This window comes from Stomoxys calcitrans, chromosome 3 (genome assembly GCF_963082655.1).
Source record: "Stomoxys calcitrans chromosome 3, idStoCalc2.1, whole genome shotgun sequence".
Classification (NCBI taxonomy): domain Eukaryota; kingdom Metazoa; phylum Arthropoda; class Insecta; order Diptera; family Muscidae; genus Stomoxys; species Stomoxys calcitrans.
This window is the reverse complement of record NC_081554.1, coordinates 172473853-172501535: the sequence shown is the minus strand read 5'-3', so window position 1 is coordinate 172501535 and position 27683 is coordinate 172473853. Positions and strand designations below refer to the sequence as shown.

The 27683-nt window shown below is 39.0% G+C and overlaps 2 protein-coding genes across 2 annotated transcripts in view; both read right to left on the bottom strand.

Moving 5' to 3' along the window:
- LOC106085972 (uncharacterized) overlaps nucleotides 1-27683 on the bottom strand; it is a 41720-nt gene that overhangs the window by 7549 nt on the left and 6488 nt on the right. Inside the window, exon 2 of the mRNA XM_059365155.1 lies at nucleotides 17486-17682. Coding sequence (XP_059221138.1) covers nucleotides 17486-17682 — 197 coding nt within the window. The remainder of the gene's footprint in view (nucleotides 1-17485; nucleotides 17683-27683) is intronic.
- LOC106087698 (uncharacterized) lies at nucleotides 17938-27653 on the bottom strand. The gene is made up of 4 exons (XM_059365156.1): nucleotides 27630-27653; nucleotides 24788-25007; nucleotides 24575-24722; nucleotides 17938-18161 (listed from the first exon to the last, which is right to left on the bottom strand). Exons 2-4 carry the CDS (start codon nucleotides 25004-25006, stop codon nucleotides 18025-18027), a joined length of 504 nt encoding a protein of 167 aa, XP_059221139.1. The 5' UTR covers nucleotide 25007; nucleotides 27630-27653; the 3' UTR covers nucleotides 17938-18024.

Here is a 27683-nt window from a genome sequence, read left to right as displayed (position 1 = left end):
CTGGTCGTTACCTAGGGGAGAATGCCATGAAGTGTGATGCGCATTAAAGTCCCCTAGAACTGACGATTATGGCCAGATAGTAACCCACTTATGTCGGGGTTGTAAGCTTGGCCATTAATCGGGACACAGCTGCCAACCGGCGGTATGTATACGTTGTATAGCTCTATCTCGGCAGTACCGGACCTGACTGCTATCCCCATGCATTCCATGTAGGAGTCACTGTGTCCACTCCCCGCACCGGTTACATCTCACCGACACTGACCGATGATGGAGGCGGTTCTGGCAAATCGATTAGAACCAGGGTTCGGGGCACGGACCAGAAGCGTGCGGAGAAGGCACTCCGGGATGTGCCTCTGACATGACGAAAAAATACGAACACGTACACTGAGGCGGCAGCCCTTGCCGATGACGGTTCCATCTGGTCAATCCGGTACGTACAACCGGCTGCCATGGGATTGCAGCAGAATCAAGCAGATTTGCTGGTACTAGTTATAGGTTCAAGGTTCAAATGTGGTAGAAAGGTGGTGTATGGCTGTTGCACGTTTACCGTTAGTTGGCCCTATGGCGGGGCATACTAGACATGCTTACGAGATTGGAAGAAAATTTGTACCTTATGATTAAAACAGATTTTTTTCTGTGCGAACTCAAAGAAAAATTCAAAACAATTTTGTTTCCTTTATTTTACAGCATTAGATTATCATATTACCAAAAATAAAACTGTTCTGATAACCACATTGGAATATAAACAAGTAAAAAGGCGTTAAGTTAGGCCGGGCCGAACTTTGGATACCCACCACCTCGGGTATATATGTAAACCACCTTTCATCAAAATTCGGTGAAAATTTCATACCTTATACTCATATACCTCATCCCGATCTGAACTATATACGACACGGATATCGAAAAGCCGAACATAAGTCACTGTGTCAAATTTCAGTGAAATCGGATTATAAATGCGCCTTTTATGGGGCCAAGACTTTAAATCAAGATATCGGTCTACATGGCAGCTTCATCCAAATCTGGACCGATTTGGGCCAAGTTGCATAAACGTGTCGAAGAGCCTAACACTAAGCACTGTCCCAAATTTCGGCGAAATCGGACAATAAATGCCTCTTTTATGGGCCCTAAACCTTAAATCCAGAGATCGGTCTATAGCAGCTATATTCAAATCTGGACCGATCTGGGCAAAATTGAAGAAGGACGTCGAAGAGCCTAACCAAACTCACTGTCTGAAATTTCAGCGACATCGGACAATAAATGCGTCTTTTATGGCCCCAAAACCTAAAACCTAGCTATCGGTCTACATGGCAGCTATATCCAAATCTGGACCGATCTGTGCGATATTGCAGAAGTATGTCAAGGGGCTTAACTTAACTCACTGTTCCAAATTTCGGGGACATTGGGCAATAAATGAGCATTTTATGGGCCCAAAACCATAAATCAAGAAATCGGTCTATATGGCAGCTATATCCAAATTTGAACCGATCTGGACCAAACTGAAGAAATATGTCAAAGGGCCTAACACATCTCACTGTCCCAAATTTCAGCAAAATCGGATAATGAATGTGGCTATTATGGGCCTTACACCATAAATCGGAGGATCGATCTATATGGCAGCTATATCCAAATCTGGACCGATCTGAGCCAAATTAACGATGGATGTCTATGGGCCTTACACAATTCACTGCCCCGAATTTCATCAAAATCGGAAAATAAATGTGGCTTTTGTGGGCCTAAGACCCTAAACCGGAGGATCGGTCTATATGGCAGCTATATCCAAATCTGAACCGATCTGAACCAAAATAAAGCAACATGTCAAAGGGCCTAAGACAACTCACTGTCCCGAATTTCAGCGAAATCGGATAATAAATGTGGCTTTTATGGGCCTTAGACCCTAAATCGGAGGATCGGTCTATATGGCAGCTATATCCAAATCTGGACCGATCTGAGCCAAATTGACAAAGGATGTCGAAGGGCCTAACACAACTCACTGTCCCAAATTTCAACAAAATCGGATAAAAAATGTGGCTTTTATGGGCCTAAGACGCTAAATCGGCGGATCGGTCTATATGGGGGCTATATCAAGATATAGTCCGATATAGCCCATCTTCGAACTTAACCTGCTTATGGACAAAAAAAGAATCTGTGCAAAATTTCAGCTCAATATCTCTATTTTTAAAGACTGTAGCGTGATTTCAACAGACAGACGGACAGACGGACGGACATGGCTAGATCGTCTTAGATTTTTACGCTGATCAAGAATATATATACTTTATAGGGTCGGAAATGGATATTTCGATGTGTTGCAAACGGAATGACAAAATGAATATACCCCCATCCTTCGGTGGTGGGTATAAAAAACGCTTAACCTATGGATTTAACCGCTAGCAAGCAACAAAAGTAATTATAAAAAGTTAATTAAAATTTTACTCATCCGCTAGTTTCTTTCTCGATCTTCTAGCAGACTCATTTTTGTAGTGAACATTTTTAACTAATCTGATGCACTTGCTAAAGTGTTTGTAAAATTCGGCTTTGTTACCACAATCCGTGCCAACAGCTTCTAAAAAGAAAGTGGAAAGTGAAAAGGGTAAATAAAAATTTAACATTTTCAATATACAAATCTACTTACGGTATAAAACTTTCATAAATTTGGGATAATTAAGCAATCGTTTTTTTGCTTGTAGTCCATAGACATTGTATTCCAGAAGTAGGGGTAAATCAATTATATGTCTAATACATTTCGATAAATCTGCCTTTCCCTTAATATGATTAATGGCGGCTACCTATAAGGTGAAATATTTCAAATTATATATTCTTTATGTATATAACTTAAAATTAATATATTGGGTTGCCCAAAAAGTAATTGCGGATTTTTCATATAGACGGCGTTGGCAAATTTTTTCACAGCTTGTGACTCTGTAATTGCATTCTTTCTTCTGTCAGTTATCAGCTGTTACTTTTAGCTTGCTTTAGAAAAAAGTGTAAAAAAAGTATATTTGATTAAAGTTCATTCTAAGTTTTATTAAAAAATTCGCAATTACTTTTTGGGCCACCCAATAGAATATATCATACATCACTTACCATTGCTTCTATGGTATTCTCATTAATGTCTTCTTCAATCGACTCCAGTTCATCTTGCGAAGATATGGGAAAGACATCCAAATATTCCAGTTTTTGCGGTATTTGGGATTTCACAATGGCTTTAATTTCGGATAGCAGCTCAACTATAACATTATTTTGATTAATTGAATTCTCTTGCATTTGTCTTAGAAGTTGGGTTTGCTTCGAAATACGATCTGAAATGTGAATAAATGTTATTTTTGTTTTTTATTAGAAAATACACAGATAAGCATACCGTTTAAGTTTCGTACTTCAATCCTAAGATTTTTAATTTTTTCTTGTATATACATCACAAACTTATGCCTTATCTAGCAAATCAGGAAAAGAATGATAAGTTATATTGGGTAAAGAATAGGAGCATCGTTGAAAGGAAACGAAACTTGGAATAACTTCGTGCTGGCTACAAGGTTTATACCCTTTTCAAGGTGCTGTGGTTACAACAACGTACACAGATAAAAATAATTTTGAAAAACAACAACTTTGGTCGAAAAAACAACTACGAAATTTGTTAATTTTCATGCAACAATTTATTTTTAATCTCATCGAGCATCGTTGAACGGAAACGAAACCTGGAAATTGCAATAACTTCGTGTTGGCTACAAGGTTTATACCCTTTTCAAGGTAGTGTGGTTACAACAACGTAAACAGATAAAAATAATTTTGAAAAACAACAACTTTGGTCGAAAAATCAACTACGAAATTTGTTAATTTTCCTGCAACAATTTAATTTGAATCTCAACGACCCAAAGTACAAATTTGTTGTTAAAATGCTCTCATTGCAAACCAACATATAACAACAACAAGAATATATCCATAAGCAAGGCAAAAAACCGTCTATCCAGCCACAACGCATGTGCTTTGTTCGGGTGTGGTGTTTTTGTTTTCTTTGGTCGGCCTCGCGCTGCTTTATCTCGTTCGTTTTACTGCTGCTCTTGGGTTTTCCTCTGTAACTCTGTACCATTACCCTTAAAAACAAATTTTAATCATTTTGGTATTGAACTCATGATCTCATGTTTGGTAGTCTTGCACGAATCCTCTAGCCTACCGACACCATCTTCTTTATGATGAAATAAATCAATCAGTACTGCTGCACAGTAATAAGTGTTTCAATTAATTAAATTACAAACAAGTAAAAGGGTTTTAAGTTCGGCCGGGCCGAATCTTATATACCCTCCACCATAGATTGCATGTGTCGAGTTCTTTTCCCGATATCTCTTCTTAGGCAAACAAAGGACAAAAGAAAATAATTGATATAATATTGGAGCTACATCAAGTTATGGTCCGAATCGTACAATAACTGAATTGAATATTAAAGACCATAGTAGAAGTCATTGAGAAATTTTTCAGCCAATTCGAGTAACATTTGCGCCCTTTAGGGGCTTAAGTAGTAAAATACGGTTTATATGGGAGCTGTATCAGGTTATAGACCGATTCGTACCACATTTGACATGTATGTTGAGAAGCCGTTGTACAAAATTTCAACCAAATCGGATAATAATTACGTCCTCTGGAGGCTCAAGAAGTCAAGATCCCAGATCGGTTTGTATGGCAGCTATATCAGGTTATAAACCTATTTAAACCATATTTGCCACAGTTGTTGGAAGTCATAACAAAACACGTCATGCAAAATTTCAGCCAAATCGGATAAGAATTGCGCCTTCTAGTGGCTCAAGAAGTCAAGATTCAAGATCGGTTTATGTTTCAGCTATATCAGGTTATGGACCGATTTCCACCATACTTAGCACAGGCATTGGAAGTCATAACAAAACACGTCGTGCAAAATTTCAGCAAAATCGGATAGGAATTGCGCCCTCTGGAGGCTCAAGAAATCAAGATCACAGATCGGTTTATATGGCAGCTATATCAGGTTATAAACCTATTTAAAACATATTTGCCACAGTTGTTGGAAGTCATAACAAAACACGTCATACAAAATTTCAGCCAAATCGGATAAGAATTGTGCCCTCTAGTGGCTGGAGAAGTCAAGACTCAAGATCGGTTTATATGGCAGCTGTATCAGGTTATGGACCGATTTCCACCATACTTAGCACAGTTATTGGAAGTCATAACAAAACACGTCGTGCAAATTTTCAGCCAAATCGGATTAGAATTGCGGCTTCTAGACGCTCAAGAAGTCAAGATCCCAGATCGGTTTATATGACAGCTATATCAGGTTATAGACCGATTTAAACCATATTTGCCACAGTTGTTGGAAGTCATAATAAAACACCTCATGCAAAATTTCAGCCAAATCGGATAAGAATTGTGCCCTCTAGTGGCCCAAGAAGTCAAGATCCAACATCGGTTGATATGGCAGCTATATCAACACATGAACCGATATAGCCCATTTACAACCCCAACCGACCTGCACTAATAAGAAGTATTTGTGCAAAATTTTGAGCGACAAATCCAAATCGATTTAAGTTGATCTAGCCATGTCCGTCCGTCTGTCTGTCGAAAGCACGCTATTTTTCGAAGGAGTAAAGGCGCTTGGAAATTTGCGGTTGGGATTGAAAATAGGCCATATCGTTCCATATTTAGATATAGCTCACATGTAAGCCGATCTACAGATTATATTTCTTAACCCTTTAGAGGGCGCACTTCTTATTCGATTTTGGTGAAATTTTGCACAATGACTTCTCCAATGGACTCGAACTTACGTGCCAAGTATGGTTCACATAGGCCAAAAATCTGATATAGCTCCCATCAGGGACGTAGCCAGAATGTTATTTGGGGGGGAGCCACCCCACATTTTTTCAAAATCGAAAATTCTTATGTTACTGTAAAATTGATAAAAAATAACTCTTTTTTTTTTTGAAAATTGTAGTCGGTGACATTTGGTCATAAAGTCAGAGCTGAATTTTGCACTGATTGCCAACACAGTACAATTAATGGCTTTAAACGCTAGATAACGGCAACGGCTCTTGCTGCTGCTCCGTGTGCCCAGGTTGCATTAACGATATCCAAGAATAGAGCTGCCTTAGAAAAATTCTAGGTCGAATTAGGAAAGAGGTATCGCAACTAAATTTGTATTAGCGTAAAGAAGACGACTGAAACCAGTTACAACAATTTTTCCCGTCATGTTTTGGGGGAAATTGGCTTATCGAAAGTCGGCAATTTTTTATGTCCCAAAAATCAACCGAAAAATTTCTCAAAATTCTAAGGATTGAGATTTCTGGAAGCCGTCTTAATGCCTTGTTGCATTTGAGATTCTATAAAAAAATAATGGCAATATCCTACTTCTTTTGACAGCAGGTTCTATTTTATGCCAAAATCATAAAATCCAGCTTTCTTCGCTAAATAGTCATAAAATATTAAGAAAATTATTTTTTTGTTGTAGGAGTTTAAGAAAGAAAAAGATTCTTTTTTTCTCTCTCCTTCTTTTCTTTCTCTCTCATTCTTCCGTTATTTCTCCCTCTCGTTCTACCGTTCTTCCTCTCTCTCTCTCTCTCTCGTTCTAACGTTCTTTCTCTCTCTCTCTCTCTTTCTCACTTTCTCTCTCTCTCTCTCTCGTTCTAACGTTATTTCTCTCTCTCTCTCTCTCATTCTACCGTTCTTTCTCACTATCTCTCTCTCGTTCTACCGTTCTTTCTCACTTTCTCTCTCTCGTTCTACCGTTCTTTCTCACTATCTCTCTCTCGTTCTACCATTCTTTCTCACTATCTCTCTCTCGTTCTACCGTTCTTTCTCTCTCCCTCGTTCTTCCAGTCTTTCTCTCTCCCCCATTCCCTTCGCTCCCGCTCTCTCTCTCTCTCTCTCTCGTTCTAACGTTCTTTCTCTCTCTATCTCTTGTTCTACCATTCTTTCTCTCTCTCTCGTTCTACCGTTCTTTCTCTATCTCGTTCTACCGTTCTTTCTCTCTCTCGTTCTACCGTTCTTTCTCTCTCTCTCTCGTTCTTCCGTTCTTTTTCTCTCCCCCATTCTCTTCGCTTCCGTCTTACGCAAGTAAGTAAAAATGAAAATTCTATATTCTTCTTAAAAAATGTATTTAATTATAAAAAGGCACACACACCATAAAAAAGTCTTATTTCATAACATTTGCCTCTCTTCTATTTGTTTGGAATTTTATAGCCAATTTATTTGAATATATTCGTACTTTGCGTGAATTACTCGCGCTTTTGGCGTTTGATTTCACCCAATCTTTGGGACATTGCTCGCTCGATATCTTTTGGAGTTTGGTTCTCCCAGCCTCTTTCTCGGGCGACTCTTAGGCAAAAATCTTAAAACAAAAATGTTCAAGAAAAGGACTTATTACAAACATTTGAAACTAAGGTAATTTTGTGGATTTTTTTTTATACCTATTATAGCAGTTCTTGCCTTATAACACAAGGGAATGACTGGCTCTAGCTGACGCTCTATACCCTGCGCCCTAGGTGATTGTCCAGTTAGTGTTGCCTTAAATAGAACATCCTTTTTAAATACCCCCTCCAAAATTTTTCTAGCAACATGTGAACCTTTGTGGGAGAAATCCAAGGCCATGTTGTACACTAACCTCCGACAGTACACATCTCCCCCAATGCAAACCATCTGCAAAAGCGTTGAAATATTTGTATAAAAAAGCCAATAAATATTTTCCAAAAGTCACTTACATTTTTCTCATAATCAGGTCCATAAAGCTGGGCATCGGTGTTAATATAATCTTCAGCTGGCCACTCCACATTTGCCCAAGATGTTGCCGAAGTTGTTTCTTCTTGACTGGATTGAATTAGATCTAGCACCAGATATAATAATGTCAGAGATCAAATATGACCATATACATATGTATATATTCATTATATCTGGGACCAAATATAATCAGATCTCAAATCAAATCTAATCAGAACTGATCCCAAATATAATCAATTATAATTAGATTTAATCTAAGGGATTTTTTTTATCGGGCACAAACAGAAATAGAAAAAAACAAACCGAAACTTTTGTTTTTCGAAGGTATTTCAAACTCCTGGCGATTAAAGAACGTGGATTCCAACCTAACATAAGTTTCAAGAGAAATTTTTGATATCTCCACAAATCTCTATAGAGAATTGAAAAAGGACGGTAATATGCCAATAACGGCTGGTATTATTTTATCAAGTGATAACGAGATTGGTATTAAAACTATAACAGTTTGGTACTAAAACCGATGACAATTTGGTATCAATAGCAATAACAATTCGGCAATAAGGCTAACACCAAACGGTATTAATAATTTTATATTTCATCTATATCATGCGGTATCGTTTTTATATCATACGGTGTTGCTATACTATCGATACCGTATGCTACTGAAATGAGCACGTTTGTATCAATTTTTCTCTGGGTGAAGGGGCTCAAGAAGTCAAATCCGGAGATCGGTTTATGTGGAGGCAATCTCAGTTTAAAGACCGATTTGGGTCACACTTGGCAAAGATGTTGGAAGTCATAACAGAAGTCTTTGTGCGAAACTTTGACAAACTTGAAGAAAATTTTAGACCCCTACGGGCTCAAGAAGTCTAACGGGGTAAGTCGGAGACTGAAACACCTAGTCTCCAGCTTTACTCCGGTGGATGAGAGGCTAGCCACAATCCGCATAAAAGCCATATTCTTCAACATCAGCCTTATTTGTGCTCATGCTCGGACGGAAACAAAGACGAGCAGACCAAGGATATTTTCTACGAGCGCCTAGAGAGAGAATATGACCGCTGCCCCGCCCATGATATTAAAATCGTTCTGGGAGATTTCAATGCGAAGATAGGGAAGGAAGACATTTTTGGTTCAACAGTCGGAAAGTTTAGCCTCCACGAGATAACGTCCCGGTTTATATGGGGACTATATCCAAATCTGAGCTGATATGACCTATTTGCAATCCCGAACGACCTACATAAATAATTAGTTTCGTTAGAAAATTTCAAACGGATAGCTTTATTCGTTCGTACGCAGCCGTAGTGGCGACAGACCGGCATGGTTAGATCGGCTTTGAATGTCAAGACGATCAAGAATATATGTAAAGGGTCTCCAATCAATATTTCGAGGCTTTACAAACGGAATGACTATAATGATAAGATGATGGGTATAAAAACGTATTAAGTTGAATTCTGCTGAATATTTGAACATATTATCACAGCATACTAAGGAGGCATTTGATAATGTAAAGAAACAGTTAATAGTCGCCGCCCTGGACCGCACAGGGAACTACCCGATTATATCCTGGTGGACGGACACGCAGCTTTGAACATATTATCCCAGCATACTAAGGAGGCATTTGACAATGTAAAGATACAGTTAATAGTGGCCACCCTGGGATCCATCCGCACAGAGATCCACCCGATTATATCCTGGTGGACGGACGATATGACACGCAGCTGCATTATCAACGCGGAGTGAGAAAGATTGTGGAGAGAAGGCAAGTGACAGGGAGCAAACTTCTCACATATCAATGAGTGCTGTCCCATTCAGTTTTTAAGTTCAATGTTAAGGGAACTCCTTTTTATAGCCGAGTCTGAATGGCGTGGCGCATTGCGACACCATCAGAAGGGGGAATAACCACCGCTGACAATGTTTTGTGATATTCTCGCCAGGATTCGAACCTAGGCGTTCAGCGTCATAGACGGACATTCAGTAAGACAGTGCCTCCGGTAAGACAGACTCAGTCCGCCCAAAAAATTGAGACTACAAGAAGGATCCTTCGGAGGGAGACAACACAGTTCAAGTACGAAGGAGGCGCCCCAGGATTTGCTAGGTCGACTATGGCATCCAAAAGGATGCTTAAGATATGTCAGACGAAGAAAGTGGCAAACCGATGTATGTTCATATCGACTGAAGAAAGATGTACCGACAAGGCAATCTGCTGAACCCTCAAAATGTTCCTAGGGAGAAAATGTTCCAACCACTTTGTTCAACCCTCTAATAATGCCGACTAACTTAAAAATTCTTTGGAAGAAGATAAAATCGAAACAGGCACCAACCAACTGATGTATACACCTTTCGACATCAACAGTGCATACACAACGAATTGGAGGCATGGTGAATAGGAGCTTTCTAGGGAAAGCATGGAAGCTCCCAGACGATGCAGAACCACATCTTTTCCTGACTGAAGATGTTGCCGAAGTCATTAGGAGGATCAAGTCATCAAAGGCTATGAACCCTGATGGTATATCAATGCATTTACCGCCATTACCACATATATTTCCATGACCTGAACCAAAAAAGGTCCTCTATACGAGCCATTCTCGCGACAATTGACCTTTCAAATGACGACATCAAGTCTGATAAAACGAACTGGACGAAGAAATGGATTGTAAACTACTTGTGCAAAGCCCCGTTGAGTTAAACAGGGAATTGCCCATGGACTGTCCCACTCTAGATAAACCATATGCTAAGGAACAGGTGGATAAATTGTGAGTCCCATGATAAAAAATAAAAGAGAGAAGGTGGCACAAGGCACGCTACAGGGGGCATTTTATCGCCACTCTTATGGGTTACCATCATAAATCTCATGGCAGCCGATTGTACGTACCGGATTGGCCTGATGGAGTCTTTTCTCGGCAAGGGTTGCCATCTCAGTGTACAACACAACAACAAAACACCAACATAAATAACATATTACGAATGCTTACTGAGTGGGGGTTTGAGCTCGCCTGCTAAGCAGTCGATGTTATTATACTTATAAGAGGTAAGAATCCGAACGAGCTACGCAAAAGGGCCGAAAGGGTCTTCCAGATGGCATGCGACTAGGGGTCTCAATGTTAACCCAGAGAAGACTGAAATATGCCTGTTTTGGAGTTGACGCACCACGTCTCATCGAATTCGATATCTGACAAGATCAAATACTTAGCAGTGATCTTGGACAGAAAACAGAATAAGAAATGTCACATCCAGGAGCGTACTGAGAAGACTTACAGATGTTGGGCACTATGTAGAATGGCAGCAGCCTCAAATAGGGCCCGAATTAGACCATAGTCCACTGGCTCTACAGGAGCGTGATAAGACCAATACTTACTTACGCCTCAGTAGTTTGGTGGGCTGCGTTTTAGGAAAAGAGCTGCGCAAGGATAATACAACAGGTTCAGAGAACATGTTGTCTTGGCATATGCGGGGCGATGAAGTCCACGCCCACTATGGCACTGGAGACTATTCTAGGTATCCCATCCATAGACCTACTGATTAAGTCTGAAGCAGCTACTGGGGCTATAGGAGAATCGATAGAGTTTAGGAGCAGGTCATATCATCGCGGTATAATTGAGGCGACGATAGGAAATCTGGATAGAATAGAATAGGTTTCCGATCGGGTACCTGAGATAACACTTGAGGTCGAGTGCGAGACACAACTGCTAGAGGCACAGTTTTGGATTGACGGAACTATGGTATTGCCATCTGGAAGGTCATACTACACATATGGATCAAAGCTAAAGGACAGAGTGGGTTTGGGGTCTATATGGTTCCCAGGGACTGAGAACTGTTTCAACTGCCTGACCACAATACGGTCCTGCAGGCGGAGATCTGGGCGATCACGGAATGCGTGAGGTGGTGTGGTGTTAACGCAAGAACGTCGAGCGTGAACAGCTTAACGGACAGTAAACTGGCCATCATGGCAATAACAACCATGACAGTAAAGTTGCGAACAGTCTTGGCACGATCTGCATCGTTTGAGTACCGGACTACAACGGAGTAAGAGGGAATGAAAAAGCAGACGATTTGGCAGTGAAGGCTAGTGGACTGTCATCAATAAACTTGCTTAACCCGAGGCCTTTCGGGTCGTGGGCGATCCTCGTCAAGCTTTTATAGGCGAGCAAGCTCGTTCCGGGAACATGATGGCCATTGATTATTTAAAGGCGCCAAAAACTCGCCTTTTCATATGGAGCATCATATGCACTCAATATTAATGCAAGAGCAGGTGGCACCCGGCTTCTCACTAAGACTTTCCGCTCGATACCGCTGATTGGCCACGTCTGCAACTGCAGCTACTCCGTGTGGAGCATTCTACTATCCGAGCCCGGTAGCTCGCAGCTAAGCTTCTCGTTATAACGAAGAACACCACACAGATTGGAGCTCAAAGTTCCAACCTGTGTGATGCTCGTAGTTATCCCATGACGGACTTAGGTGTATGTCCATGTTGTTGTTGTTGATGTAGCAGTGTATTGTAAACCGAGGCGGCAGCCCTTGCCGATGAAGATTTCCATCGGAACAATCTGGTACGTACAACCGGCTTCCATGGGATTGTATGTCCATAGTGGCTTGGGGCGGATTAATATCCGCACCTTCCTTTCAACCTAACCTAACCCATACAAAATTTCAGCCAAATCGGATAAGAATTGCGCCCTCTATTGGCTCAGGAATTCAAGATACGAGATCGATTTACATGGGAGCTTTATTGAATTTGACCATATTTGGCACATATGTTGAAGGTCTTTAAGAGAAGTCACTGTGCAAAATTTCAGCCAAACCGGATTTAAATTGCTCCCTATAGAGGCTCAAGTAGTCAAGATTCGAGATCGGTTTATAAGGCTGCTATATCAGGTTATGAACCGATTTTAACCATACATTGCAGTTGTTGGAAGTCATAAATATCTTATACAAAATTTCAGTCAAATCGAATTAAAATTGCGCCCTCTGGAGGCTCAAGTAGTCAAGATCCAAGATCGTTTAATATAGCAGCTATATCTGATTATGATATGATTTTAACCATACTTCAGGCAAATCGGATAAGAATTGCGACCGCTATAGACTCAAAAACTCAAGATCCAAGATCGTTTGATATGGCAGCTTAATCAGGTTATTTACTGATTTTGACCATATTTGGCACGGAATTACGAAGTTGCTATACCCACCATCCTACTGTGGAGAGTATGTGGAAGTCGGAAGCTTATGTTATCGTCGACGTTTGAACCATGGACAGTGGAAGAGAGTAGATGACCCGTCGTACACAGCAAAAAATGGCTATGAGTTGCAACGAACTGAAATCTGGAGCCGAATTACCGCATACGTGATCGAGTGCGCTTTCGTATCGAATGAAATTTCGGCTTGTGTTTGTTGGGTTTTATATCACTTGCATATTAATTATTAATTATTAATAAACATTCGCGTTCTTAAATTTAAAAAAGTACCGTTCAATAAAGAGTTGCATAATTCACAATAGAGAGATTTCGAACGATTTTACTCGTTCACGTATGCGTTAATTCGACCCCTGACGTTTCTTTGCTTCTTTCTTTAGAGAAGTGAGAAGAAGAAAATGTAGGAACACAAAAACGTGGAAAAAATTAAATAATTTAACAAAAAAGAGTTAACAGCAAAGCGTTAACAGGTTTTGCAAATACAATTTATAATTCAAAAGCAAAAAAAAATTACAATACGTTCAATTGTCGCTAAACCATCTTTTTCCTTCATTCACAATACCTTCTTTGTCCATTCACAATTATCCTGTTGTTCACATTTTCTCGTTTAATTCTATTCGTTGCAACTGGCAGTTTTGCAAAAATTCTGATGGGATATGTACTTTTTTTCACTGTCTATGGGTTGAACCCAGAAAGAAGAAGTTGGTGCAAAGTGCAGACTACTTCATAAGAAAAATAACCAAAAAGTGGTATTGTCATCTTATCTTAACAAAAATGGTGTTGTTTTTCTTTATGTGTTACATTATTTCTTTAGTCGTTTACATTTTGTTGGTATGATTATTACACTATAACGGCTTTTGGTTGAAGGTTATTTACAATAGTTAGTTTATAATTCACATTTTCATTCAAATTGATTGAAGAACACATAACTAGAACTTAATAATGAAAAAAGAAGAAATTTCATTCAGGACTCAAGAGAAATAATAAAGAACTGTTTTTAACATCCACAATAAAATTCAATTGCGGAACACTAGTGAGACTTCTTTGCAAATTCCGACCTTGAATGAATTTACGATATGAAATGATAAGGTGTTATTCAATAGCACAGAATTCACGGTAGACTTTTCAAGAGTAATTGTTATTAGAGCTCACAATAAACGGATAGCTGGTTTAGGTATGTATATGCATTTAGCTTCATGAAGTGACATGTCAACTTAAACTCATGTCAACTTAAACTAAACTACATATGCCAGGTTTGTTTATTAACCCTAGAGAGATAACCATATTGGAAGTTACCCCAATCACAGCGTGAAGTTCTTGTTCACTTGTATGCCTATAAGTTGCTGCCTTTATTCTATCTTTACGTTTCATGGATATTTTCACAAGTGTCTATTTTACAATTTTTAGAATAATTTCGTTGGTAAAAAATGCATTGAAGCAGTAAAGGGGCCCAAGCAATGATTTACATTTTCTAGTAGGACCTCTTGCCGTTCGAATAATATTATTGGGTTGCCCAAAAAGTAATTGCGGATTTTTTAATAGTCGGTGTTGACAAATTTTTTCACAGCTTGTGACTCTGTAATTGTATTCTTTCTTCTGTCAGTTATCAGCTGTTACTTTTAGCTTGCTTTAGAAAAAAAGTGTAAAAAAGTATATTTGATTAAAGTTCATTCTAAGCTTTATTAAAAATGCATTTACTTTCTTTTAAAAAATCCGCAATTACTTTTTGGGCAACCCAATAGATAAAGAAAATCTGCCAGCATTTTTACCTTTCGACGATGTCCAGCAGAACTTACTTTTGCTTCTAACAGTAGGTGCAGAAAACGTAAGCATACGGCTATATGAATAAGAAACACAATTGGAAAATCCTGTAAACTGATCCTACAATAAAACTGTATTAATATCAGGATCTTCACTGGCGATTTGGTCATCTACGACACCGCTCTGAACATCATCTTAAAATAATTAATTTTCTGTTTCACTATTATCAGATGATTCCGAATCGTCCGATAAACCTTACAAGTACGAATTTATTTCTGTGTCATTGAAGCTTTTATTTCGGGCTAATATTCTTGGTTTAAATAAAGAAAAAACAAAATCACGATCAAAACAAATTTATTTAAATTGAGTGTAAAAGACACACAAAAGCTAACCATACGATCCCCAAAACACAAAGAGTATCCAACTTACCACAACAAAATAACCAACACCGGCATGACACTATAGACGAATTACAACAAGTAAAAAGGCGTTAAGTTCGGCCGGGCCGAACTTTGGATACCCACCACCTCGGGTATATACGTAAACCACCTTTCGTCAAAATTCGGTGAAAAATTCATACCTTATACCCGCCGGAGGCCACCATAGCGCAGAGGTTAGCATGTCCGCCTATGACGCTGAACGCCTGGGTTCGAATCCTGGCGAAGCCATCAGAAAAAAATTTTCTGCGGTGGTTTTCCCCTCCTAATGCTGGCAACATTTGTGAGGTAATGTGCCATGTAAAACTTCACTCCATAAAGGTGTCGCACTGTGGCACGCCGTTTGGACTCGGCTGTAAAAAGGAGGCCCCTTATCATTGAGCTTAAACTTGAATCGGATTGCACTCATTGATATGTGAGAAGTTTGCCCCTATTCTTTAATGGAATGTCCATGGGCAAAATTTGCATTTATACCCCATAGCAGCTATATCGAATTATGTTCCAATTGTGTATAACAAAATATTGATCTCTTTAGTAGCTATATCTAAAAATAACCCGATCTGAACCATATACGACACGGATGTCGAAAAGCCTAACATAAGTCACTGTGTCAAATTTGAGTGAAATGGGATTATAAATATATGGGGCCAAGACTTAAAATCGGCGAACTCGGGCAATAAATGCGCCTTTTATGGCCCCAAAACCTTAAATCTAGAGATCGGTCTATATGGCAGCTATATCCAAATCTGGACCAATCTGAGCCAAATTGAAGAAGAATGTCGAAGGGCCCAACACAACTCACTGTCACAAATTTCGGCGACATCGGACAATAAATGGGCCTTTTATGGGCCCAAAACCCTAAATCAAGAGATCGGTCTATATGGCAGCTATAATATATTCAAATCTGAACCGATCTATGCCAAATTGAAGAAAGATGTAGCGTGGCCTAACACAACTCTTACTTTACTTTACTTTTATTTTAATTGGCTATGACAGAATATTTGTTCCACTAGCTGAACGTAGAATAGTGTTCCAAGCGCCTCGATCTTCTGCGTTCATTCTAAAATCTCTGACACCAAGTTTCGAGGCGTCTCCCACAACTTGATCTTTCCATTGGGCTTTTGGTCTTCCCGGTTTGCGTGTACCACCGTGTTTGCCTTCAAAAGACTTCTTTGTTGGAGCTTCTTCATCCATTCTGACAACATGACCTAGCCAACGCAGCCGTTGTATTTTGATGCGTGTAACTATGCTATCGTCGTCATACAGCTCATACAGCTCGTGGTTCATACGTCGTCTATATTCTCCGTTAACGCAATCTAGTCCATATATTTTATGAAGAATCTTTCTCTCAAATACTCCAAGCACTGCCTCATCTGCTTTCACAAGTACCTATGCTTCAGAACCATATAACAGCACGGGTAATATCAGTGTCTTGTATAGTGTAATCTTCGTCTGTCGAGAGGTGGCCTTATTTCTAAACTGCTTACTTAGTCCAAAGTAGCATCTGTTTGCCAGTAATGTTCTTCGCGTTATCTCAAAATTCGTTTCGATTACGGCGATGCCGAGTTAGGTAAAGTTACTGACTGTCTCAAAGTTGTGGATCCCAACTTTCTCCATTTTCTTTATCTGCTCTGTCCCAAATTTCAGCAAAATCGGATAATAAATGTGGCTTTTATTGGCCTAAGACCCTAAATCGTCGGATCGGTCTATATGACAGCTATATACAAATCTAGACCGATTTGAGGCAAATTGAAGAAGGATGTTGAGGGGCCTAATTTAACTCACTGTCCCAAATTTCAGCAAAATCGGATGATAAATGTGGCTTTTATGGGCCTAAGACCCCAAATCGGCGGATCGGTCTATATGGGCGCTATATCAAGATATAGTCCGATATAGCCCATCTTCAAACTTAACCTGCTTATGGACAAAAAAAGAATCTGTGCAAAGTTTCAGCTCAATATCTCTATTTTTAAAGACAGTTGCGTGATTTCAACAGACAGACGGACGGACATGGCTAGATCGTCTTAGATTTTTACGCTGAACAAGAATATATACACTCTATAGGGTCGGAAATGGATATTTTGGTGTGTTGCAAACGAAATACTATACCCCCATCAGGAATAATATACCCCCATCCCTCGGTGGTGGGTATAAAAATTAAAACAGCAACGTGTTGCAAAACCATCCGAGAGGGAGAGCGAAAAATTAAAAAGGCATACGTCTCTCAGACGTAGGTTATCTCTCTAGGGTTAACCCTATGACAGGTTTGTATATTAAGTGGCATTAATACTATTTTTCCAAATTTTTCTCCATCCAATTGTGGGAATACGAATAGGTTTTATGTATATAAATATATTTATATAAAGTCTTATATATTACCTGTTCCACACTGCAATATGTGTTCATTCCAAAGTGATACACTATCAAAAGCATCACCACATTGTTGACATGGTATTTTGCCATCTTCATTTGTTCTGGCAGGATGATCATCTAGGATATTTGATTTTTGTTGATTTGTCTTAACTAAGGGGGAGTCGCCTCTAAGCGATTTGTTGTTATCAGTACACTTTCGTTTTCTAGAATTTAAAACAAAACAAAATAATAACAACATTGTATAAACTTGAAAAAGTAAAGAAATACTATTTAAAGCCCAGTAGGAAAGCCTTAGCAGTCATGTGGAAGCATTAGTAGGACATTTAGAATAACTTAACAATAAAAAACCCGAATGTCTTGATTCTGGATTTGAGAGATTTAGAAAGCCTTGCCTTAAATAAAGTAGGTAGTTAAACACAGTTTTTATAATTAAATATTTAATTATTTTTAATTTATCATATGCATGGTATGGTAACATGTAAATAACTTATATCTCTTATCTAACTCTAAATAATATTGAAAGCCTCAACTCCTTCTTTTTAGTCTTATAAATCATTACTTTTCTTCTCAGGATTTTTAGATCTGGCTTTTCCCTTGTGGTAAGTATTTTTAATTCTTCGTATTGTGTTACGAAAATCTTTGACGAAATCATCATAAGTCACGCCTTCATCTTTCGTTGCTTCTGTATTGAAAAAAAAAATAAAAAAAATAAAAATATTTGATTAAATATTTTAAATTAAAAGAAGACCTAAAAAGTTAAACGCATTACGGTCTATATGACAGCTATACCTAAATATTGTTCGGACTATACTCGGCTTGGAGATCAGGGACTCTACTAGCGAACAGTCTAAATGCCAGGTAAATATATACAAACAAGTAAGAGCGTGGAGGCCACCGTAGAGGTTAGAATGACCGCCTATGACGTTGAACGTCTGGGTTCGAATCCTGGCGAGACCATCAGAAAAAATTTTCAGCGGTGGTTTCCCCTCATAATGCTGGCAACATTTGCGAGGTACAATGCCACGTAAAACTTCTCTCCAAAGAGGTGTCGCACAGCGGCACGCCGTTCTAACTCGGCTATAAAAAGGAGGTACCTTATCATAGAGCTAGAACTTTAATCGGACTGTACTCATTGATATGTTCCTTAGTGGAACATCCATGGGCAAAATTTGCATTTGTAAGAGCGTGCTTAGATCGGCCGGGCCGAGTCTTATGTACCCTCCACCATGCATCGCATTTGTCGAGTTCTTAGCACGGTATCTCTTTTTAGCCAAACAGGGAATAAAGGATAAGAATTGTTATGCTATTGGGGATGTATCAAGTAATAGTTCGATTCGGACCATAAGTGAATTGAATGAAAAGAATATAGCACTAGTCATTGGGTAATATTTCAGTCCATTCGTAAAATAATTGCACCTTGTAGGGGCTCAAGAAGCATAATCGGGAGATCGGTTCATGTGGAAGCAGTATCAGGATATAGATCGATTAATACCATATTGGACATATATGTTGAAGGTAATTGAAGCCGTCTTACAAAATTTCAGCAAAATCGGATAAGTCTTGCGCGCTCTAGAGGATTAAGAAGTCAAGATCGCAGATCGGTTAATATGACAGCTATAACAGGCTGTGGACCGATTTGAATCATATTTGGTACAGTTGTTGGAAGTAATAACAAACAATTTCATGAAAAATTTCAGCCGTCAAGATCCAAGATAGGTTTATATGGTAGCTATATCAGGTTATATGTCGATTTGAACCATACTTAACACAGTTGTTGGAAATCATAACAAACAACTTTATGGAAAATTTTAGCCAAATAGGAGGAAAATTGCGCCCTCTATTGGCTCAAGAAGTCAAAAGCCAAGATCGGTCCGATTTAAACCATACTTAGCACAGTTGTTGGAAGTCATAACAAACAACTTTATGGAAAATTTCGGCCAAATCGGATGAGAATTGCTCCTTCTAGCGGCTCAAGAAATCAAGAACCCAGATCGGTTTATATGGCAGCTATATCAGGCTATGAACCGATTTAAAACCATACTTAGCACACTTGTTGGAAGTCATAACAAAAAACCTCATGCCGAATTTCAGCAAAATCGGATAAAAATTGCGCCCTATAGAGTCTTAAGAAGTCAAGATCCCAGATCGGTTTATATGGCAGCTATACAGTTGTTGCAAATCGTAACAAACAACTTTATGGAAAATTTCAGCCATATCGGATGAAAATTGCGCCCTCTATTGCCTAGGTTCAATTAAAACCATACGTAGCACAGTAGATGGAAGTCATAACAAAACATTTCGTGCAAAATTTCAGCTCAATCGGATGAGAATTGCGCTTTCTAGTGGCTCAAGAAGATCAAGATCCAAGATTGGTTTATATGGCAGCTATGAACCGATTTAAACCATACTTAGCATAGTTTTGGAAGTGATACCAAAACACAACGTGGAAATTTTGAGCCAAATCGGATAAGATTTGCGTCCTCTAGTGGCTCAAAAAATCAAGAACCCAGATCGGTTTATTGGCAGCTATATCATAACATGGACCCATGTGGCTCATTTACAACCCCAACCAACCTACATTAATAAGATATATTTGTGCCAAATTTCAAGCTTCTAGCTTAACTCCTTCAAAAGTTTGCGCGACAGACGGACGGACATGGCTAGATCGACTTAAAATGTCATGACGATCAAGAATATATATACTTTATGGGGTCTTGGATGCATATTTTGAGGTGTTTCAAACGGAATGATGAAATTAGTATACCCCCATCCTATGGTGGAGGGTATAAAAATGGTTTGATTTTCGGCTTTTTTCGATTTGGTTTTCTGGACCGCCTTGTGCAACTCCCTGTCCCAAAATTCAATGAAATCGGCTCATAATTGGGATATCTGTCTATATGGCAGCTGTAACCAAATAAACTCCGATTTACCCGTTCAAGAACTTAACCTGCTTATGGACAAAATACAAATCTGCACCAAATTTCAATAACAGGGTAAGTGGAAGTAAAAACAGTGCCTTGAGTGTTACGCCTGATAATCAGAGTCCGCAACTAACTAAATAAAGCCGTCTATGTTTTTCCCGAGGGTTATCAGACACAGGAGCCCCTGAGTCAATATCCGTCTCTTCCGCTTAGCTCACCCCTTGGTCACGTAATGTCCACGATCATGCCGCAAGTGAATCACGTCCCGGGGACCTGTCTAGCCAGCGTTCCACACTTGCCTCACAGACACAGGAGCCACTAAGGCATTTACCACGCGTTTGTGCTAATCTTCTACTCTCGCGTCTCTGTGACCTAGTGCCACGATCACACCGTTGACTAGCTTAGCCATCCTTCTACCCTTGTCCCTCAGAAAGACGTGTCGTTGATCATGCGTCACTGTTCATTCCAATCACATACACCAGAGTTTCGTTGACCAAGTGCCACTATCACACCATGAATGTACAGTGAGGCGGCACCCCTTGCCGATAAAAGACTCCATCGGGCCAATCCAGTACGTACAACCGGCTGCCAAGGGATTAACACGCGTCAAGTTCCGTATCCTTGCGACCTAGTGCCACGATTACACCGTGAGTTAATCACGTCTCGGTGGCTATCCTAGTCAGTGTTTGCCCTTGTCCCACAGACAAAGGAGCCATTGATCACGTATTCATTCCAACCTCCCACTCCCGTTTCCCGGTGAATAAGCACCCCGATCCCGCCGTGAGTGGATCAGAGACTAGGCTATCCTGAGTTTTCCCTTGTATATCAGACACAGGAGCCACTCAGCCATTGATCACGCGTTCGTTCGAACCACCGGCTACCACATTCCGGAGACCAAGAGCCTTGAGTGCAGCGTGAGTGAATCACGTCTCGGTTACCTAAGCAGCCGGCGTTTTATCTAATGTACCTCAGATACAGGACCCACTCAGCCATGAATCATGCGTTCCTTCCAACCGCACACTCTCATGTTTCACGCCGTGAATGAATCACGTCTCGGTGACTTCCCAAGCTAGCGTTCTTCCTTGTTCCTCAGACACAGGAGCCACGCAGCCATTGATCACACGTTCGTGCTAACGACCTACTACCACATCCCGGCGATAACACCATGAGTGAATCACGGATTGATTACCTAAGCAGTTGGCGTTTTGTTCAGTGTCCCTCAGACACAGAACGCCCTGTGTCATTGGGCATGGGTTCGTTCCTACCTTCCTACATCCGATGAGGCTATGTCATGTCTGGATTACCTATATATCAAGTCTGGATTACCTAAGCAACCAGCCTATTGCCCAGTATCCCGGTGACGTAGGAGCCGCTAAGCTGTTTATAAAGCTTTCGTACCGAACGACTACCCCCGCGTCCCTATGATCAAGTGGCTCGAACACGCAGTGACAGAACCACGTCCCGGTAACCTAAGTAGCCAAGGTTTCGCCTAGTGACCTAATGCGCGTTCGTTTCGCCAGTCCACCTCAGCGTCCCAATGACCACGATCATGCCGTAAATAAATTACATGTCGGTTACCTAAGGAGCCGGCGTTTTATCCAGTCTCCCTCAGACACAGAACCCATCCATCCATGGATAATGCGTTTGTGTTAGGACTGTGTCCCTTATCACTGAGCTTAAACTTGAATCGGACAGCACTCATTGATATGTGAGAAGTTTGCCCCTGTTCCTTAAGGGAATGTTCATGGTAAAAATTTGCTCCAACTCAGAGTCGGAGTCATAAGCTTCTTGTGAGATTTCCGTTTCAGGCCTTTACTGCATGACCCCACAGTCAAGAAATCCCCAGCACTGACCCGAGCATCTGTGTTCAAAGGTTGAATTACCATACCAGGTTTTTACCCATTTCGCCCAGCTATTGTGTATAAAGGCCAAAACAGAGTGAGCGCGTCGAGGAGCGTTGCAGTTGAGGCCGTATAGGCCAAAAGAGAATGGACGCGTTGAGGAGCGTTGCATTGGCCGTTGGAAGATCGGCCCATGTTCGACGGTTGAAGTATCATTTTAGGTTTTCATCCACATCACCCCACCATCGTCCAAAACTTTCCTCATTTCGGCTGCAGCTCAGAACTTCGACCTATATACTCAACCTCTTGGTAATCATTCGCCGCCATAACACCTGAAGAAGTTAAGAAGTATACCAAAACAATTCTGTATCAACTACGTTCCAGATGCAGCCGCTAAATTACTTCTGCACTAGAATTGATGCCATAGTGATGTGTGGCCCGCTTGTACCCAGAGACCATACCGCACACGTTACATTGTTTTTGTGGTTGTAGCCACATTTCGATGTGGAAGTCATGATCCTCGTAAATGTCCTATAAAGAGCAACCTCATTCCATAGGACCCGTCGCCGCAGGATCATATCGAGCATCATAGGCACTCTGTATCTAAGCAATAGGCTATGCCGCACGGCCTCTCACTGAGACTCTCCACACCATGCCGCGGATTGTTCGCGACTGCAGTTGCAGCTACTCTATATGCTGCATTCCACTATCAGCAACATGTGGACGCGGACCCGGTAGCTCCCAGGTAAGATTCTCATGATAACGATGAACACCACACAGATTGGAGCTCAAAGTTCTAGACTGTCTGGTGCTCATAGTTATCCTGTGTCGAGACCTCTTCCCGTAAACCATAATAGTTTGCACTCACCCACGTTCCGACAGATGCTGCCACCTCCATTTTAAAAGAGCCAGGATTGATGACAACGTAATAAATGTGTGTACCGCACACGTCACATGTTCATCTGCCCAGCCAATGCTACACAGAAAAAATAAAAATCGAGTTCAATCACGAAATTAATTGATTCAATTAATTTTTCAATTGAAACTGCTTCAATCACGAAAATGACAATATCAATCACCATTTTTGAACAAGTAATTTAAATTTCAATTAAAAAATGATGAAATTTTCAATTAATTTTTTAATTGATCCATTAAGAAAAAGGTTTGACATTTTTTAGAACTTGTTTTTGAAATCTGGTTCGTAGAAACAGCTGGCATGGATTGCTATAAATTAACCGACATATGAAACGTATTGACCTTTGATATCTGCTTCCAGTTAGGGGACGTAGGAGGCTGAATTGAAGGCTACATTGTAAATATTTTAAAACAAGGTGTATAGGGTCTAACTCCAATTTGTAATTCAAACATTTTTCAATTCAATTAAAAAAATGATCAATTCAATTAATTTTTCAACTGAAAATCAAAAAAATTTCAATGACGCCTGTGATTAAGAATTCTTTCAATTCAATTAATTTTTTAATTGAAAATTGCAAAAAATTCAATCACGATCGAAATTGAAAAGTTTAGATTCAATTAAAAAATGATTGGAATCAATTAATTTTTTAAGGAGAAACTACCTAAATTTCAAGCACGAACGAAAAATGATTAATCAATTAATTTTTTAATAGAAAACGGCATAAATTTCAATCCCGATCGTAATTGGAAAAATTTTGATTTAATTAAAAAATTTTTGATTAAAATTTTTAATTATACCACCACCACCGAAGGATGGTTGATACAGCCCCCATAAAGACCGATCCGACGATTTAAGATCTCAGGCTCATAAAAGTCACATTTATTATCCGATTTTGCCAAAATTTGGAACAGTGAGTTGTGTTTGGCCCTTCGACATCCTTCTTGAAATTGGTCCAGACCGGTCCAGATTTGAATATAGCTGCCATATAGACCGATCTCTCGATTTAAGGTCTTGGGCCTGTAAAAGGCGCTTTTATTGTGCGATTTCGCTGAAATTTGGGACAATGAGTTGTGTAAGGCTTTTCGATATCCGCGTGGATTATGGCAAAAGGTGGTTTACATATATACCCGAGGAGGTGGGTACCCAAAGTTCGGCCCGGCCGAACTTAACGCCTTTTACTTGTTTTTTAATTGAAAACGTTTTTATTTCGAATTAAGTTTTTAATTGTACTTTTCCCATATAAGTGATTGCTATACGATTTCAGTTGTTAGGCTACTGACAAAAATGATATTGCTATCGTGGTGACCGGCCTAGTTATTGAGACTGCCCATAAAGAGCTGTACCCTGAAGCAGTCCAGCCATCAATAGACCGACAATATTGAAAAGTTATTTCTTTTGTTTTTGTATTCTTACTTACCAAAGACCGCATTCATAAGACTTTCATAGCTTTTTAATGATTTCTTTCCTTTCATACCATCATAGTTGTAAGTCATTATAATCCTTTTGTCCAAGATTTTTCCCAGGTTCTTTAGACTGCCGCATAGAATGTCTTTGATTGTTCCAATCTGAGAATGAAAGAGAGAATTATTTTTATCATTTTATTTTTATGAATTGTTTAAAATTTACTTACAATATCTAATTGCTTGTCCGTTTTTAAATCGTTCTCTATTTTTTCGAGTTGATCTACGGATTGTATGGGGAATACTGTTTTCGTTAATTCGAAGACACCCAAATTTCGACGCAATAGTAAAATATTTTCAGCCATCAATTTTGTAATTTCTTCTTGCTTTGGTTTTATCACATTTAGTTCACTCTTGATTGCAGCTATTTCACTTGTGAATAAGTGCATTCTATGATGGAAACATAAAAACACAAAAATAATGGAATATACAAAAAAATTAAATCACTGCTACTCGTAGAATATTAAAACATTATATTTTTAAAAAGATAATTAATTATATTACAGCGACGCACAGAATGTTGAGAGGATGGACGCACAAACTAAGAATTAAATTTCTATTAGAAATGTTGACAAAATTTAGTATACGAGGGTTGCCTTTTATATTTCCACCAACTGACAGCTCTATCGTAAAGCTTGATATTTTTGAGGTTATACGTTTCAGAACGTTTTGACATACGAGCGTTATTTGTGTTGTTTACAGTAACTTAAAATATTCATCTCGGCCAAAGAATGGAATTAAATTGTAAACCGATGAACTTAATTCAATTTTTGGCGTTGAAGCTCCATCAATGACCTATGTTTATCGATGGTATGGTGAATTCAACCGAGGTGGTATTTCACTCCAAGACGAACTTCATGAAGGTCGTCCAAAACAATTGATGCTGTGCCCCAACTGATATTGCAAGATCGTCATGTAACCTATCGTGAGATTGAGACAACCTTAGGCATCAGTGGGACCAGCATACATTCAATAAGGCATGAACGTTTGACCGTCAAAAAAATTTGTTCGCGTTGGATCCCTACAATTTGTCAATCGCTCAAAATAAAGGCTCACGTCGATTAGTCGAAAAAATGCTCCAAAAATACCAAACAACTGCGTTATTGAGCACTCAAAACATCGATTTGGTGAGTCATCCGCCCTATAGTCACCGAATAACTTCTTTTTATTCCCGTACGTAAAAAATAAAATGATAGGTCAACTTTTTCGACACCTGAAGAAGCGGTTAATGCGTTCGGAATGTATATTTTGGAGATACCTCAATTAGAGTGGCAAAAGTGCTTCGACAATTGGTTCAAACGCATGCAAAAGTGTATAGATCTAAATGGGGAATATTTTGAAAAAGAACAAAGCGCTTTTCGATGATTAATAATTGTTTTTGAGTTCTCTAAATATTAAAGGCAACCTTGTAGTAACGTTACTTTGACTAAATTTCTATGATATAGAACATTTTCCCAAAACTTGTTTGCTATAGATAGAAAAAAATCGAAAAAAAGTTTCAATTAAAAATTTAATTGAAAATAAAATTGTTTTCAATTAATAAAAAATAATTGAAGTTATCATTTTTTAATTGAATATAATTTTTTTTCAATTATAGTCGTGATTTAAATTTATCCAATTTGAATCAATCAATTAATTTTCTAATTGAATCCGAACGAATGTTCAATCACAATCGTAATTGAACATTTTTTCATTTTCAATTAAAAAATTAATTGAATTAATCACTTTTTAATTGAATCGAAAAATGTTTGAATTAGAAATTGGTGTTGGGTCAATTAAAATATAATTGAAACTATCATAATTTTCCGCCACTTTTTAATTGAATATGCAATATTTTTAACTGAAAATTTGTTTGAAGCAGTTTCAATTAACATATGGATTGGATCAATTAATATAGTGATTGAAACATATTTTCATTTTTTTTGTGTAGGATTCCGTTAAAATTTCATCGTATTCATGGATATCGGGGAGGTGTTTAACAACGTAGAATTAGATTCAATAGTTGCCGCACCGGAACGCGCGGGTGTTCACCCATATATCTCACGGTGAACAAATAATATGCTATGCGGGCGGATTATCAACTCGGACTTGGGAGAAAATGTGGTCAGAAAGCGGGTGACAAGGGAAAAGCCACGCCGATTCTGAATACTCGTCTTTTGGGATTTCAATAAGTATGGCTGACGATAATCGAGATAAGTTCCTGTAGACGATCAGTGAGAACAAAGAAATGTCACTAAGGAGACTATGGAGATGGGCTACAAGAAATTTAGACGGGACCACTCTTCAGTTGTCGAAGAACGCGAAATATGTAGTTCTATTCGCCGATATGAGGAGGCCAACATAGCTTATAGGATAGCATGTCCGCCTATAACGCTGAACGCCTGGGTTCGAATCCTGGCGAGAACATTAGAAAAGTTCGTCAGGAAAAGGAATACTTAGCACCTTTTGCTCCTGCCGGATAATTTTCAGTAGGAAGTGGGGTGTTAACCCGAAGATAATTTACTGGATGTACACAACCATTATGGTGGAAGGCTGTACTCCAAAAAAAAAAAAAAAATAAAAATCTGTTTCAACCACAAAATTAATTGATCCAAAATTTATTTTTTTTTAACTGATCATATCAATCAACTTTTTTGAAGGAGTAATTAAAAAATTTTCAATGAAAAAAGTTGCATATTCAATAAAAAATTTTTTTAATTGATACAATTAAAAATTTGTTTGAAATTTTTTGAAATCTTCAATTAAAAAAAGTATTAAAATTTTCAATTAATTTTTTAATTGACCCAATTAAAAATATGACTGAAGTTTTTGAAATTTGATGATTGATTGATGGATTTTTTTTTTTTAAATTCCAATTAATTTCTATACTTGGTACACAGATGTTAGCCTCCTGGAACATGGACTTGAGGTGCGTTGTTTGGACAAAGGTCCGTGGACACCCGTATTTAAAAAAAAATTTGTGTGTCGGGTAGTGGTGCCCGATAAAGGACTTCAGCGAGTTGAATACAGTACCTAGAAACGGTTGCCAACAGTCAGCGAGTTGAATACAGTACATAGAAACGGTTG